The sequence below is a fragment of the Nicotiana sylvestris genome, chromosome 11 (genome assembly GCF_000393655.2).
Source record: "Nicotiana sylvestris chromosome 11, ASM39365v2, whole genome shotgun sequence".
In the NCBI taxonomy this organism is placed as follows: Eukaryota; Viridiplantae; Streptophyta; class Magnoliopsida; order Solanales; family Solanaceae; genus Nicotiana; species Nicotiana sylvestris.
Genome location: NC_091067.1, coordinates 71742856 through 71757575, shown reverse-complemented (window position 1 = coordinate 71757575; position 14720 = coordinate 71742856). Strand labels below are relative to the sequence as shown.

At 44.8% G+C, this 14720-nt stretch overlaps 1 protein-coding gene across 1 annotated transcript; it reads left to right on the top strand.

Annotated features, from left to right (window-relative positions):
• The first annotated feature begins 11334 nt into the window (after window positions 1-11334).
• Window positions 11335-11922, top strand: LOC138881155 (uncharacterized). Its single transcript, XM_070161360.1, has one exon. The coding sequence runs from the start codon at window positions 11335-11337 to the stop codon at window positions 11920-11922; it is 588 nt and encodes a 195-aa protein (XP_070017461.1).
• Window positions 11923-14720: the final 2798 nt, after the last annotated feature.

The following is a 14720-nucleotide window of genomic DNA, read 5'->3' as shown; positions in this document are numbered from 1 at the left end:
ATTCTCGTGGACGCGGTCTCACGCTATGCTCAACACGTTGATGTAAGCTCCCACACCAACATGAGCGTGCTCCAAGGAGACCAACAAGAAGCTCAGGAAACCCTAGCTAGGAAAGAACGGGAGGTTAGCCTTCATGTTATTTTTGAAATGTTGCAGGCACAACAGCTAGCGATTGCTCAGCTGCAAAGTCACCAGAAAACTTCCAGCACGGTAGTGCCGGGGACGGCTCCCCCAACCGAGCAGGTATCGGAGAGATCAAGCAGCAACGGATTGGCAGCCGACCCCGCCATCGTAAAAATGCTTGAGGACCTCACAAAGAGGATCGAATCGGGCGAGAAGAAGATAGAAGCCAACGACAAAAAGGTCGAGACCTACAACTCTAGGGTCGACCAAATTCCGGGAGCACCCCCAATCTTGAAAGGTGTAGATTTAAAAAGTTCATTCAAAGGCCGTTCCCAAAAGAAGTGGCTCCAAAACCCATTCCAAAGAAGTTCAGAATGTCGGACCTTCCGAAATACAATGGAACCTCAGACCCCAATGAGCACGTTACCGCTTACACTTGTGTAGTAAAGGGCAACAACCTAAAGGACAACGAGATCGAGTCCGTCTTGCTAAAAAAGTTCGGGGAAACACTCTCGAAAGGGGCCATGATGTGGTATCACAACCTAGCTCCTAACTCCATAGACTCATTTTCCATGCTGGCAGATTCTTTCATAAAGGCACATGTCGGTGCCATCAAAGTAGCAACAAGGAAGTCTGACGTCTTCAAGATCAAGCAGAGGGAGAACGATATGTTGTGAGAGTTCGTATCTCGCTTTTAAATGGAACGAATGGAACTACTTTCAGTCTCGGACGACTGGGCAGTACATGCCTTCACTCAAGTCTGAATGAACGAAGCTCGGTGGCTTTGAAGCAGCTGAAACAAAATCTGGTCGAATATCCCGTTGTGACCTGGTCGGACGTTCACAACCGATATCAATCGAAAATCAGGGTCGAGGACGACCAACTAGGAGCCCCATCGGGCTTGGTATACCCAAGTAGGCTTCTAGAGAAGGAGCCAAAGCCAAACAAGGAAAGGTACCAGCCATACATCGACGACAGGAGAAACGCCCCGAGGCGTAATATACCCCGCAATGACCGAAGGATGGACCAAGGCCAGAATCCTCGGGAACTCATTAACATAGCCGAATTCGATAGGCACACAGGACCAACGGAGGCACCTCACTTGTCGGAATACAACTTCAATGTCGATATATCAAAGATCATATTCGCTATCAGTAAAATCAGAGGCACCAGGTGGCCCAGGCCAGTGCAATCAGATCCTTCGCAAAGAAATCATAACTTAGTGTGTAAATTCCACAACACGCACAGACACAGGACCGAGGATTGCCACCAACTCCGAGAAGAAGTAGCCAGACTACTCAGTAAAGGTCACCTCCGAGAGTTCCTCAACAATCGGGCCAAAAATCAGTTCCGGAAAAGAGAGGCGGCCAAGAAGAATGAAGCGAATGAGCCACAACATGTCATCCACATGATCTTGGGAGGCATCCATGCCCCACATGAGCCCATGATGAGAAGAACAAAAATATCCATCACCAGAGAAAAGCAAACTCAGGGATACATACCCGAGGATGCTCTCATATTCAGCGTGATCTTAGCCTCACAATGACGCACTGGTAATCTCTTTTCTTGTAAATACATTTCAAATTAAACGTGTACTTGTGGATCCAGGTAGCTCGGCCAACATTAATATCAGGTCGAAGGTGGTAGAGCAGCTCGGACTGCTTGACCAAATCGTACCTGCCTCTCAAGTCCTCAACGGATTCAACATGGCGAGCGAAACAACGAAAGGGGAAATCACCCTCCCAGTCAACATGGCTGGCACAACCCAAAATGCCAAATTCTATGTCATATGAGGTACAACACCTTGCTTAGAGGACCATGTATACACAGCATGAGAGCAGTACCATCCACCCTCCATCAAATGATGAAATTCCCGACAAAGTATGGGATTAAGACCGTCTATGGGGAACAACATGCGGCGAGAGAAATGTTCGCGGTGCATGATGTGGCCCCGACACTAGTACCTCCACCTTCGAAGGAGCCGAAGGATAAGCAAACAGTAAAATAGCGATAACAAGCTACACTCTCATCTATCCCCGACTAAACAAAGCAGGGGACTGTACCGCATCCTCATCACAAACGACTAAAACATATCAGGGCTCGAAACACTGCCGACACATTCTACACTAAGGTATAACCGTCTCCTTTCTCTTTCAGTTACATTCTACACTGACCTGAGTGCAGGTATCCGATCGAAACGGCCAAAGCACTCTCCAACTCGAAGGCCTTAGGTTTTAAAAGCATGCGTTGCACTCTTTTCCTTCGACCAGGTTTTTATCCCAAAAAGGGTTTTACCGGCAAGGCTTTTAACGAGGCAACATCCATATGCTATCTAAGGAAGACTCAACAAGTATTCAAGGTTTCTTTTGCAATCAACCTCGAACACTGGGGGTCATCCCCCCGAAAGGTCACCTACTCGGAGAAGCCTAGACGCGCTAAGCGGGGTCTCGACAGGAAAATAATGTACCGGGCCAAACGGTCGAACGAACCGTGTCCGCATAGAACAACCGTGCCCGTAACAGCAAAGGCATGTATACTTATACCAAGTAATCAAATAATACTTCCCAAAAGCATTTTGTCTTTCAAGAAAACTCGATATTTTTGCAAAAACGGCTCCTCTGTCAAAAACGTCCCGAACACTCGGGGATTGGTGTCAACAACTCACAATAATGCGACCTCCGAGTCGGCGCTTCGAACTTGTAAGCCCTCAATGAGGCAACAACAAGATCACAAAATAGCTCCAGAGCCAAAAAAACATCTCGAACACTCAGGGACTAGCGTCAAAAACTCAATGCCACATGACCTCAGGGTCGGAAATTCCGAAATCATAAGCCCTCAATGAGGCAATATCAAGTTTACAAGTAATGGCTCCCGAGTCAAGAAACCCTCGATGACTCGGGGACTATCGTCAATCTCCATCTCCATCGACTTATCAAAACCTGAGGCCATAAGACCACTTGCGGGCAGCCTCAGTCTCGTAAGACCTATATAAGGCAATAACAATATCTGTAAGACCTCAAGCAAGGCATGAACCATACTTGTACCAAGTATCCAAAACTGTAAGACCTTAAAGGCATGTAAAACTTGTAATACCTTACTAAAGGAATAAACCCGATCTCAAAGTTTAGGCTATATATCGAACTTGTAAGACCCCTAAAAGGCATACCCTTTATATAGACGCCAAAACTACTTCACTCGAGACTTAAAGGCTCCGGCCAAACACAAATGACTCCGGTCACAAGGTTGTACCAGCCAAACTAACGCGACTTGGGGATGCCCGACCGTCGCTATAAAATCAGAGGCCTTCAATTACTTCGAATATACTTCGAAAAGAACCAGTTAAACATGCTACCCTCGACATAGGCAAAAGAACTTTGACCATGTCAACTCCTAAACACTGGCTTCAAGATACTCAACCTCTGAGCCAAACCTCCCGAGGTGCTCGATCATCGCCATATAACGACTCACAATCGAGGTTTTTTAAACCGTCGAAGAGTCAGGCAAACATTATTTCAAAAAGTCCTTAACGAGGGAAAAATAAAGCCTATATTAGAGGTCGCATCGACCTAAGGCGTAAGAGCCATTATCGCTAGCCCACATAAAAGGTCGCATCGACCCTAGGCATAAGAGCCATTGTCGCCAGCCCACACAAAAGGTCGCACCGACCCAACGCGTAAGAGCCATTGTCGCCAGCCCACACAAAAGGTCGCACCGACCCAACGCGTAAGAGCCTAAGGGCCAGCTTGCAATTCAAAAACTTGAGGGTCGAATGAGCTCGAGTAGAAACCCGATTCGGAGACTGAACCCAAAATAGTTAACTAAATATGCCTAAGAGCAAAAGTGTAAGATCCACTGTCGCTATCACTAAAATCGAAGGTCACACAGACCAAACGCGTAAGAGCCACTGTCGCCAGCGCTAAAACTGAAGGTCGCATCAACCCAGTACGTAAGAGCCTAAGGGCCAACTTGCAATTCAAAAAACTCGAGGATCGAATGAGCTCGAGTCGATACCCGACTCGGATACTGAACCCAAAACAGTTGACTAGACACGCCTAAGAACACAAGCATAAGAGCTCGAATGCCGGATTATGCTAAAAGGTCGTATCGACCAAGCGCGTAAGAGCCTACGGGCCAGCTTAATGAGCCTCAAGGACATACCACGAATCTAAGAATTCCTTCTAGAACCAGTTCATCTGGCTAAAATTAAGGCGAAAAGAAATGCAGGATAAATGAAACCGCAAAGCTTTCCTTTTATACATATATACGAAAAAATACAAGCTCCATTTATAACATACTTCAAAAGTACTATGTACAGAATTAGAAAAGGAAATCTACGTCCCCCTTGGGGACTATGGCCCGTCGGCCTCATCCTCGTTGTCCTCGGCGTCGGACAGAAGTGACTTAGCGCCACATTCGTCCGCCCTTGCCCGCTTTACCTCTTCCGAGAGGTCAAAGCCCCTAGCATGGATCTACTCGAAGGTTTCCCTTAGAGACTTGCACCGAGCATATTTCTTGCTCCTACCATCGCGATCAAGAGTCCTTCTCATCTCAGCTTGAGCATCAGCAGCGTCCTTCAAATAGACCGCCACTTTCTGGTCAGCCTTAGTTCGGCTCATTACAGCTTCAGCCCGGCATCTACAACCTCGGCCTTTATCTTCAAAAGCTCAGACTAGAGCTTCGTAATCATATCTGCTCGAACCAAGCTATTATCACGAGATAAGCGAAGTTGAACCTCAAGGGCGGAAGCTTTAGCCAGAGCACCCTTCTCCGCCTAAGCCTGAGCATCCGCCTAAGCCTTTAACTCATCATACTCACGCCTGGCTCGGCTAACATCATTCCGAAGGCTCTCCAGATCCTCCATCTTTTTCTGCAACTAAAATATACGAAACATGAGACTCAGGAGCTAGAAGAAGGAACACATACTCCCTCAGAACAAAAATTACATGTCCCTTCAGGTAGCTCTCATAATTCAAGCTCCGACTCGCCTCATACCGTAAGCATGCCAACTCGACTTCCCTTTCGTCGCAAAAGAGCCTAAGGGATCTCTCCCCATCCAAAATCTTCCGTAGCCTGGCCTCACGGCGAAGCAGCTCGGACTTAAGCTTGTCAAAGGCCTGCAAAAGAAAACTCAATAAGAAAGGGAAGGCACGGAACTCAAAGGGCATGTGCCAAAACTCACCACAGAGTGAAGCCGCTGAGCTTCCTCGAAGGTTGAGCGCACATCTGCTAGTATGGCTCCCTCGGCCCCAAAAGAGCCGACCCCGGTCGGGATACGGTCTCTTGGTGTATACAATCCCGGGTTTTGAGTATCCCTCGAAGTACCATCGACGGAAAAAGAAGACGGCAGTGGAAGAGAAACCGCCTTTCCAAAACTAGAAATCGCGGGTGAAACAGGCTTAGTCAATACATCCTCTCCGATCCCCCGATGTGGGTTCGTCTTGCTTTGAGCACTGTCGCCCTGCAAAGGCATTTCTTGCTTGCTGTTATCATTTTTTAGCCCGGAAGCCCGCAATCGTTCTCCCTCTCCTATAGAGCACGACCTCGCTTTGAGGGACTCCCCAATGCCTATGATGACAAAGTTAGTACGCAGAAAGAAAAAGCGCCCTTTCGAGAGAAAAAGGGGGGGAGTGAATCACATAGCATGTACCGTGGTGTTTTGCCTCCCACTTATCTTTAGATAAAGCTCATCACTTACGCTCATTGTAAGTCGAGTGGGTCGCCAACTTCTGAACCCAATCTGGCAGATCGGGAACCTCGCCCGACATCCACAAAATCGCTGCAGAAAAAGAAAAGAAGGCGCATTTACGAAGCCAGCCTTCGCCATAAACAAAACTAAGAAGGCACGAGTGTACCACTTACACGTAAAATTCTATTCCTCAGGAAATGGCAGAAACTTTACTGGAATAATATCGACAGTCCGTACCTGGACGAATCGGCTCATCCATACCCGATCTCTATCTTCTTCGTCGTCAATAACAAAAGGTGTAATGGATCGATATCATAGAGTCAACAGGCCTCAATGATGAAAGGGCTGATACAGCCTGAAGAGGTGACTAAGAGTGAATTCAAAACCTGCGTCTTCCATAAAGAACCTCATCATCAGTACATCCGCCAAAATGACTAGTGAATCTGCGCCAAGGTAACCTGGTACTTTCGACAGAAGTCAAGAACAACCCTATCAATGGGGCCTAGCGTAAAGGGGTACGTGTATACATTCAAAAATCCCTCGGCATGGTCCATGATGCCCTCCTCCGGGGAAGGTACCCGCAATGCTACCTTTTCTCCCCATCCACAGTCCTTCCTCACCAACTCAAGGTGCTCCTCTCCTGTTAAAGAAATAAACTTCGAGGCATACTCCCTCACAACCTCGAGCGTTGGGAGTCTTTTCTGATGGAGGTTCCCTCTCAAAACAAAGTGCCCAGAGGCAGAGCTCCCTTCTCCCTGCCGAGCGGACCCTGATGTAGCAGCCATAGCTGTGATAAAATGAAGAAATAGGAAATGAAGATTTGGGCGAAGGCTTTGAGTTAAAGGAAAATTGGCGCAAGAAGGGAGAACTCTATAAAAGAGGATATCTACTCAGAATAGCAAAATCTCCAAAAGGGCGAAGACAACCCTATATATGGAAAAAGCGGCAACCACCTGCCTGTCTCAAAGGCCGATTAAAAATAATGGCTAAAACTTTTGTCGCTTCAGAAAGATATTCCAGCGGAATCACCTCGGTCATTTCGTAATCGTGTCACACATTCGATGCCGCCATACGACGTTTCAGGGTTGAATATCCCGCATCATTACAAGTCCCGAGATGGTACCCTATCTCGAGGACCTCCATCAAAATGAAGTTAGGCTCCAGGAAGCCATTGGCATCATTGCAAGTCCCGAGATGGTACCTGATCTCGAGGACCTCCATAAAAAAGAAGTTAGGCTCCAGGAAACCATTGGCATCATTGCAAGTCTCGAGATGGTACCCGACCTCGAGGACCTCCATAAAAAAGAAGTTAGGCTCCAGGAATCCTTTGGCATCATTGCAAGTCCCGAGAAGGTACCCGATCTCGAGGACCTCTATTGAAAAGAAAATAGGCTCTAGGAGACCAATGCCCTCACTATACGTCCCGAGACGGTACCCGATCTCAAGGACTTCCACCAAGAAGAAGACATGCTCCAAGGGGCCATTGATATCATTACAAGAATTGAGATGGTACCCGATCTCGAGGGCTTCTCTCAAGAAGAAAATAAGCGCTTAAACTCTACTCATATGGGCTTGGCCTCGGGGTACCATCTAAACCCGGGTAGACCCTCATCCGAGATCTATATACAATGCCTTAAGGCTATCTACACTAAGTTCAAAACAAGTTTCCAGATGGACCGAGTTTGAGCAAACCCCCACTCGAGGACTGTTCTCGAAAGCCTAAAGGCAGTCTCTATTCTCGGGCTTCCCAGCGAATCCCCCCTCGAAGATTATCACAGGTTCTAAAGGCTAAGTATCGGTCTAAGAGTTCGAAGCCCTACTCTCATTCAACTCGAAGTCAGGGTCCCGACGACCCGAGTTTATCAGTCCAATCCGGGCTTGGTCTAAGGAACGACAAAGGGTTCTGCGGGGAGCCGTGTTAATCAATCAAAAGTCAGAAGAAATACTCATACTCGGGCTCGGTATTCGCACCAATCGGTAGGGTCATACACTCAGATTCCTCACAAGCGTAGATAAAGGGGAATATAACATACATTAAAGACAAATTGAAGAAACATCTTTATGTTCATAAACACTTGATTATAAAAGCCCACGAGGGGTCCTTACATATGATTATAGAAGCTCACGAGGGGTCCTTACACAAACACAAAGAAGCAAAAGGGTACACATATAGTAAAATCCAAGAGCCTAATCTGTTCTCGGAGGTGCATCCTCGGCGGCATTATCTTCGATCACCACCTCCTCAGGGGTCTAACCTTAGTCCTCCAGAATGATATCTCTGAGGGCAAAGATGAAGAAGAGGAAAGTGACGCGGAAGAAGCAGAAAGGGATGGAGAAGTGGCTGGGTGAAAAATCTGGCTAGTATGGATTTCGCCAGCACTACTATTGTGAAGCCACTTCTCGAGACATTACACCGGTGCAGTATGCAACAGTTAGTAGATAGTACCACCTCACTCCACAGAAAGAAAAATGAGTGAGGCGCCGCACCGGGTAGTCGGGGGAGGTGAGCAGCGATGTATAGTCCGAACACCCTCCTAAGCAGCGGTGTAGAGTCTAAACATTTTCTTGAGTCGGGAGAAATCGGCTCCCCTATCTCCTTGTCTCGAGCCAACGATGACAGCTGTAACAACAACAAAAAGAAGAAGAAGAAGAAGTTGGTGTAATCTTGCTCGGTAAGGAAGAGCCCCGGAAAAAGGCCATGGTATAACTGATGAGAACGCTGCCATGCAACTTTGAGGCCACGGGCCTCAGACATGGGAAATGAAAATGGATGAGGATGGAGAGAAGAAATGGGTGAAAGGATGATTGAAGATCATTTGAATGAAGAATTGATTCCAGGAGACTCCCATTTATAGAAAGAGTGGCAGCGTAACCGACGTTGCCATCGATGTCTTTGAAAAACGTACCAGCAGATGCAATCAATGCGTTTTTGGGAGCTGAACCGGTGGCAACATTATCGATTTGAATATAAGAATCGGCAGTGCATTGAATGATTCTGGAAAGATGAAAAGGCAGGATGCCTTGGTCGTCACAAACGCTTATGTCATAAGTATGACGTCATCAGGATAACATTATCGCGAGAAATTCGGAAAGATGGTTATCAAGGTCGTTTCTTATCGTTCTACTCTATGAAACACAGGGACTATCTGTATACGGTAAAATTGGAGGGTCCAATTTTCCATCGTTATGATGTCTCGAAGGCTTAAAACCACGATCGAGTTTCATCCCTCGAGGGCCATTGACGCTCGACCTTGGAGCAGCATGGATCGATGGTTACGGGGAGAAAATGGGGAGTTCCCAAGGCGCACAACTAGGGATGACAAAGTCTGGTGAGCTAAGTTCAGACCCGAATCATGGAGTCAACTATTGTCCCATCCCCATATCTTTGTAATAAATGCACTTGTACTATGTTGGGATTCCCTCTCTTATATAAAGGGGATCTTTGTCATTATGTAAACGTCTGTTGCTCAATACTAAATACACAAGAACATTCTCTCTGCTCTCTAACATATTCTCTTAATCTCATTACTTCATTTATTGCTTATATTTATTGTGTTCTATTTATTGTTCATCATTTATTTCTTATTATTGTCCATAAAGGGCCGCCATTGATTTATTGTAACTGTTAGTTCCCCTCGACAGCTCCCAACCGAGCTTCAAACTCGACCCTGAGGCCCTCGAATAGGCAAGCTCGAGGCCCCGATTATTGTTCATTCGGTTTGGTTATCACCTTGCTCTCAAGATCTTATCTCATTTCTAAGTCTTTCACATAACATCAACTGCGTAACAGCTAGCATAAAAATAGATCACATATTTTTAGAATCACTAAATCAAATTTAACTGTTATTACCATTTTCACGTTAAACAGACCCCTTTCTAAATTTGGATACAATTTAGCTTAAACTTCCAATTCCACCCTTAATGAGAAGCTTTTACAACCACAAAAATACTCTGGGGCCCATTTTAACTTGTTTAAGACCACAAATTTCAAAAGTCTTCATTTTTTCTTAAACTTCGTGCCCAGTCAAACAGGTTCACATAAATTGAAACAGAGGGAGTATCTTTTTATGAAAAAGAGAAAAATATCTTTCCTCATCTTTGAATGCAAGTCTTTTTTTTTCACAATTATATCACCCTCTCTTAACTTTATAATTGTATACGGTTAAAATCGGGTTTTTACTATTTGATTGAGGCCAAGGGATTGCATTAAAGGTCGTCCCTGCAGTGGATCAGACCAATGCACGAGGATAAGGTATCGAGTTCATGGACCGAGGTACCTGTCGAAATCGAGGTTGGTAGCGATCGAGACCAAATGAGACAAACATCGAGCGAAGCACAATAACAGAAAGTTGAGATATTTGTGGCTGATCGAAGATCATAGCATAAATCTCGAAACATATCAAATCAAGGGCGGTTGTTTAGCTAATCATGGGATTTACTTCCGTAATTAGAATTGTACCCTAAATAGGATTCCTCTACTATATAAAGAGGGTCCTAATCATTTTATAGAAAAACAAATACTCTAAGATATCAAAGCAATATAATGCATTTTCTTTAGTTCATATTCTTGTTCATGAGCTTGTTATATTTTAACTGTTCTTGCAAAAATCAGTTCGAAGGTATTCAAGCTAGATGGCTGAATTTCGTTCAAACACTGGTTTGCTCTATCCTATTATTAATTTCTATTACTATTCTTTACATTTATTAATTGATATTAGGTGAAATCACTATCCTTAAAACCACATTATAAGTTTAATTGCTATCTAATTTTAAGGGTAAACAGTTTGGCGCCCACCGTGGGGCTAAGGATAATAGTGATTGTCCGGTATTAATTCCCATAACACACACTGCTTTACGCTTGTTCTCGTAAGTGTCTTTGATTTCAGGAATCAATATGTCAAACTCTCAAGAAACACCCACTCACATAGATAACGACCTTGGTCTTCATGGTGAAAACGAAAATATAGTCACCCCGGAAAACAGAGTACCTCCAGTCAACATCGATGGACCACCAGCTGTAGAGTCGATGTCAGCTCTCATATTGCCATTAATGGGAATTTGGGTGTCGTTCATGAAAATAGCGTCCGCAGAGATTCCCGAGCAGCTGATCAAAACGCACAGAGCGATGAAAAAGGTAGAATTAGCCTTCGAATGATAATCGAAATGTTGTAGACCTAACAAGTTGTAATAGAGCAACTCCAAAATCAAAATCGAGCACCAAGCATAATTGAGCTCGAAACATCACAAGAAGTTGTTCATAGAATTGAACATGTACCAGAGAAATCGAACGCCAATGAATCGGGGACTGACCCTGCCATTATGAAGATGCTCGAGGAGCTCACTAAACGGATCGAATCAGGTGAAAAGAAAATCGAGCCTAATGACAAAAAGGTATAAACGTACAACTCACGGGTTGACCAAATACCGGGGGCACCCCGATTCTAAAGGGTTTGGATTCGAAGAAGTTCGTGCAGAAGCCTTCCCCTCCAAGTGTGGCTCCGAAGCCCATCCTTAAGAAATTCCATATGCCAGAAATACCCAAATATAATGGGACCACCGACCCTAATGAGCACGTCACTTCTTACACATGCACAATAAAGGGGAATGACTTAGAAGATGATGATATTGAATCTGTTCTATTGAAGAAATTTGGAGAAACTTTATCGAAGGGTGCCATGATATGGTATCATAGCTTACCACCCAACTCTATTGATTCGTTTGCTATGCTCGCAGATTCTTTTGTGAAAGCCCATGCCGGAGCCATTAAAGTTGCAACAAGGAAATCAGACCTCTTCAAGGTAAGACAGAAGGATAACGAGATGCCCAGGAAATTCGTATCTCGGTTCCAAATAGAGAGAATGGATTTGCCTCCAGTCACCGACGACTGGGCTGTTCAAGCTTTTACACAAGGTCTTAACACTCGGAGCTCTGTAGTTTCACAATGGTTGAAGCAAAATTTGATCGAATATCCAGTTATCACTTGGGCTGATGTACACAATCAGTATCAGTTAAAGATTAGGGTCGAAAATGATCAACTGGGAACTCCAATTGGTTCGATTTATCCCAACAGGCCCATGGACAGAGTTAAAAGGGACGTCGATCGGGAACCATGATCGAATAGAGATAGATACTAGCCATACAGTGGAGATCGGAGAAATAACGGGCTTGGACGTATCCCCATACAGAATGATAGAAGTAATGATCGAGGACAAAGTTCCTAGAGGCTTATGAACAAAAGTGGTTTCGATAGGGATGTCGGGTCCAAAGAGGCACCTCGACTGTCAGAATACAACTTTAGCATTGATGCATCAGGTATTATATCAGCCATTGGTCGGATTAAGGATACTAGGTGGCCCTGACCCTTACAGACCAATCCAGCTCAAAGGAACCCTAATCAAATGTGCAAATACCATGGTATCCATGGTCATAGAACTGAATACTGTAGATAGTTGAGGGAGGAGGTAGCCCGTCTATTCAACGAGGGCCACCTTCGAGAATTCTTAAGTGATCGAGTCAAGAACCACTTCAAAAATAGAGATTCGAATAGGCAGAACGAGCAGGAAGAGCCACAACACGTAATTTACATGATCATTGGTGGGGTCGATATCCCTTAAGGACCGGTATTCAAACGCACCAAAGTGACAATCACGAGGGAAAAGTGAACTCGGGACTACTTACTAGAAGAAACCTTGTCTTTCAACGACAAGGACGCAGAAGGGATCGAACAACCTCACAACGACGCACTGGTAATATCTATCCTAATGAATAAAATTCAAGTTAAATGTGTGTTGATTGATCCAGGTAGCTCGACAAATATTATTCGATCAAGGGTCATAGAGCAACTCGGCCTCCAAGATCAAATCGTACCCGCAACTCGGGTACTTAATGGCTACAACATGGCAAGTGAAACCACCAAAGGGGAAATCATTCTGCTAGTAAATGTGGCCGGGACCATCCAAGAAATAAAGTTCCACGTGATCGAAGGCGACATGAGGTATAACGCGCTGCTCGGAAGACCTTGGATTCATAATATGAGAGCAGTTCCCTCGACGCTTCGTCAAGTCTTGAAATTCCCAACATCAGAAGGAATCAAAACGATGTACGGCAAATAACCCGCCACCAAAGAAATGTTTGCAATCGATGAGGTAATACCAATATCGGTGTTGTTATCAACAAAGGGATCGGAATCGAAGGGAAAACAAGAAGTCAAATAGCAACCACAGTCGCCGGCCCCGACCCGATCGGAGGAGCAAGAAACTTTCGAGGATGATGATTATATGATACCACAAACCTTCGTTCGCTGATTCCAATGCCACAAAGTCAACGGTCGGAGAGCTGAAACAAATCATACTGATAGAGTGTATGCCCGATCGAAAGGTACACCTGGGCACAAGGTTAACTCCCAAGCTTAGGAAAAAACTCGTTCATTTCCTTTTAAATAACATGGATTGTTTTGCTTGGTCCTACCTAGACATGATAGGGATCCTACCGGAGATCATTATACATCGACTAAGCTTGGACCTGAAGTTCCACCCGGTGAAACAAAAGAGGAGACCTCAGTCCGAGGTTAAGCACGCATTCAATAAGGATGAGGTAACAAAACTTCTCAATATAGGATCCATTCGGGAGGTAAAATATCTCGAATGGTTAGCAAACGTAGTTGTAGTCCCTAAAAAGAGGAACAAACTTAGAATGTGCGTAGACTATAAGGATTTAAACAAGGCATGCCCTAAAGTTTCTTTTCCTTTGCCGAATATCCCGATCGCATGATCGATGCCCCGGCCGGCCACGAGATCCTTAGTTTTCTCGATGCCTCCTCCGGATACAATCAAATACAAATGAACCTAGAAGATCAGGAAAAGACTTCGTTTATCACTAAATACGACACTTATTGCTATAATGTAATGCCGTTCGGAGTATAAAATGCTGGTGCTACTTATCAATGCCTAGTAAATCAAATGTTCGAAGAATAAATAGGTAAATCAATGGAGGTTTTATATTGATGATATGCTAGTTAAGTCCCTACGAGCAGAGGACCATTTGAAACATTTATAGGAGACTTTCGACATACTGAGAAAATACAACATGAAGCTCAATCCGGAGAAATGTGCATTCGAGTTCAGTTCGGAAAAATTCCTCGGCTTTATGGTATCAAATCGGGGAACCAAAATCAACCCCGATAAAATTAAAGCAATCGAAGACATCACAATTGTTGATAATGTCAAGGTTGTATAAAGGTTAACAAGACGCACAGCTGCTCCGGGTCGACTTATTTCGAGATTCTCAGATAGGAGCCACCGATTCTTCCACTGGTTAAGAAAAAGAGCAGTTTCACATGGACCTCAGAGGGTCAACAGGCCTTGGAGGAACTCAAACGATACATGTCGAGCCCGCCATTGCTTCACACCCCAAAGGAGAACGTACAACTTTACTTATACTTAGCAGTCTCGGAGATAGCGGTAAGTGGGGTCTTAGTTCGAGAAGAGAAAGGTACATAATTTCCTATTTATTATGTTAGTCGGACTCTAGGTGAAGCAGAGACCCGATACCCATACTTAGAAAAATTAGCGCTTGCTTTATTAAGCGCCTCTAGGAAAGTAAAACCATATTTTCAATGTCACCCAATTTGTGTTGTAACGACCTACCCCCTTTGCAACATTTTGCACAAGCCTGAACTCTCGGTCGATTGGCCAAATGGGCTGTCGAGATCAGTGGGTACGATATTGAATATCAACCCCGAATGACCATCAAGTCTCAAATTTTGGCAGACTTCGTGGCCGACTTCACGCCAGCCCCCGTATCCGAGGTCAAAAAAGAACTATTATTATAATTTTGTACATCATTGGGGGTCTGGACCCTCTTCACAAACGGTGTTTCAAATGTGAAGGGGTCCAGAATAGGCATCGTTTTG

What these genes read in the sequence shown, in the direction of transcription:
- LOC138881155 (XM_070161360.1), top strand. Translation starts at nt 11,335, where the DNA reads ATGCCAGAAATACCCAAATATAATGGGACCACCGACCCTAATGAGCAC.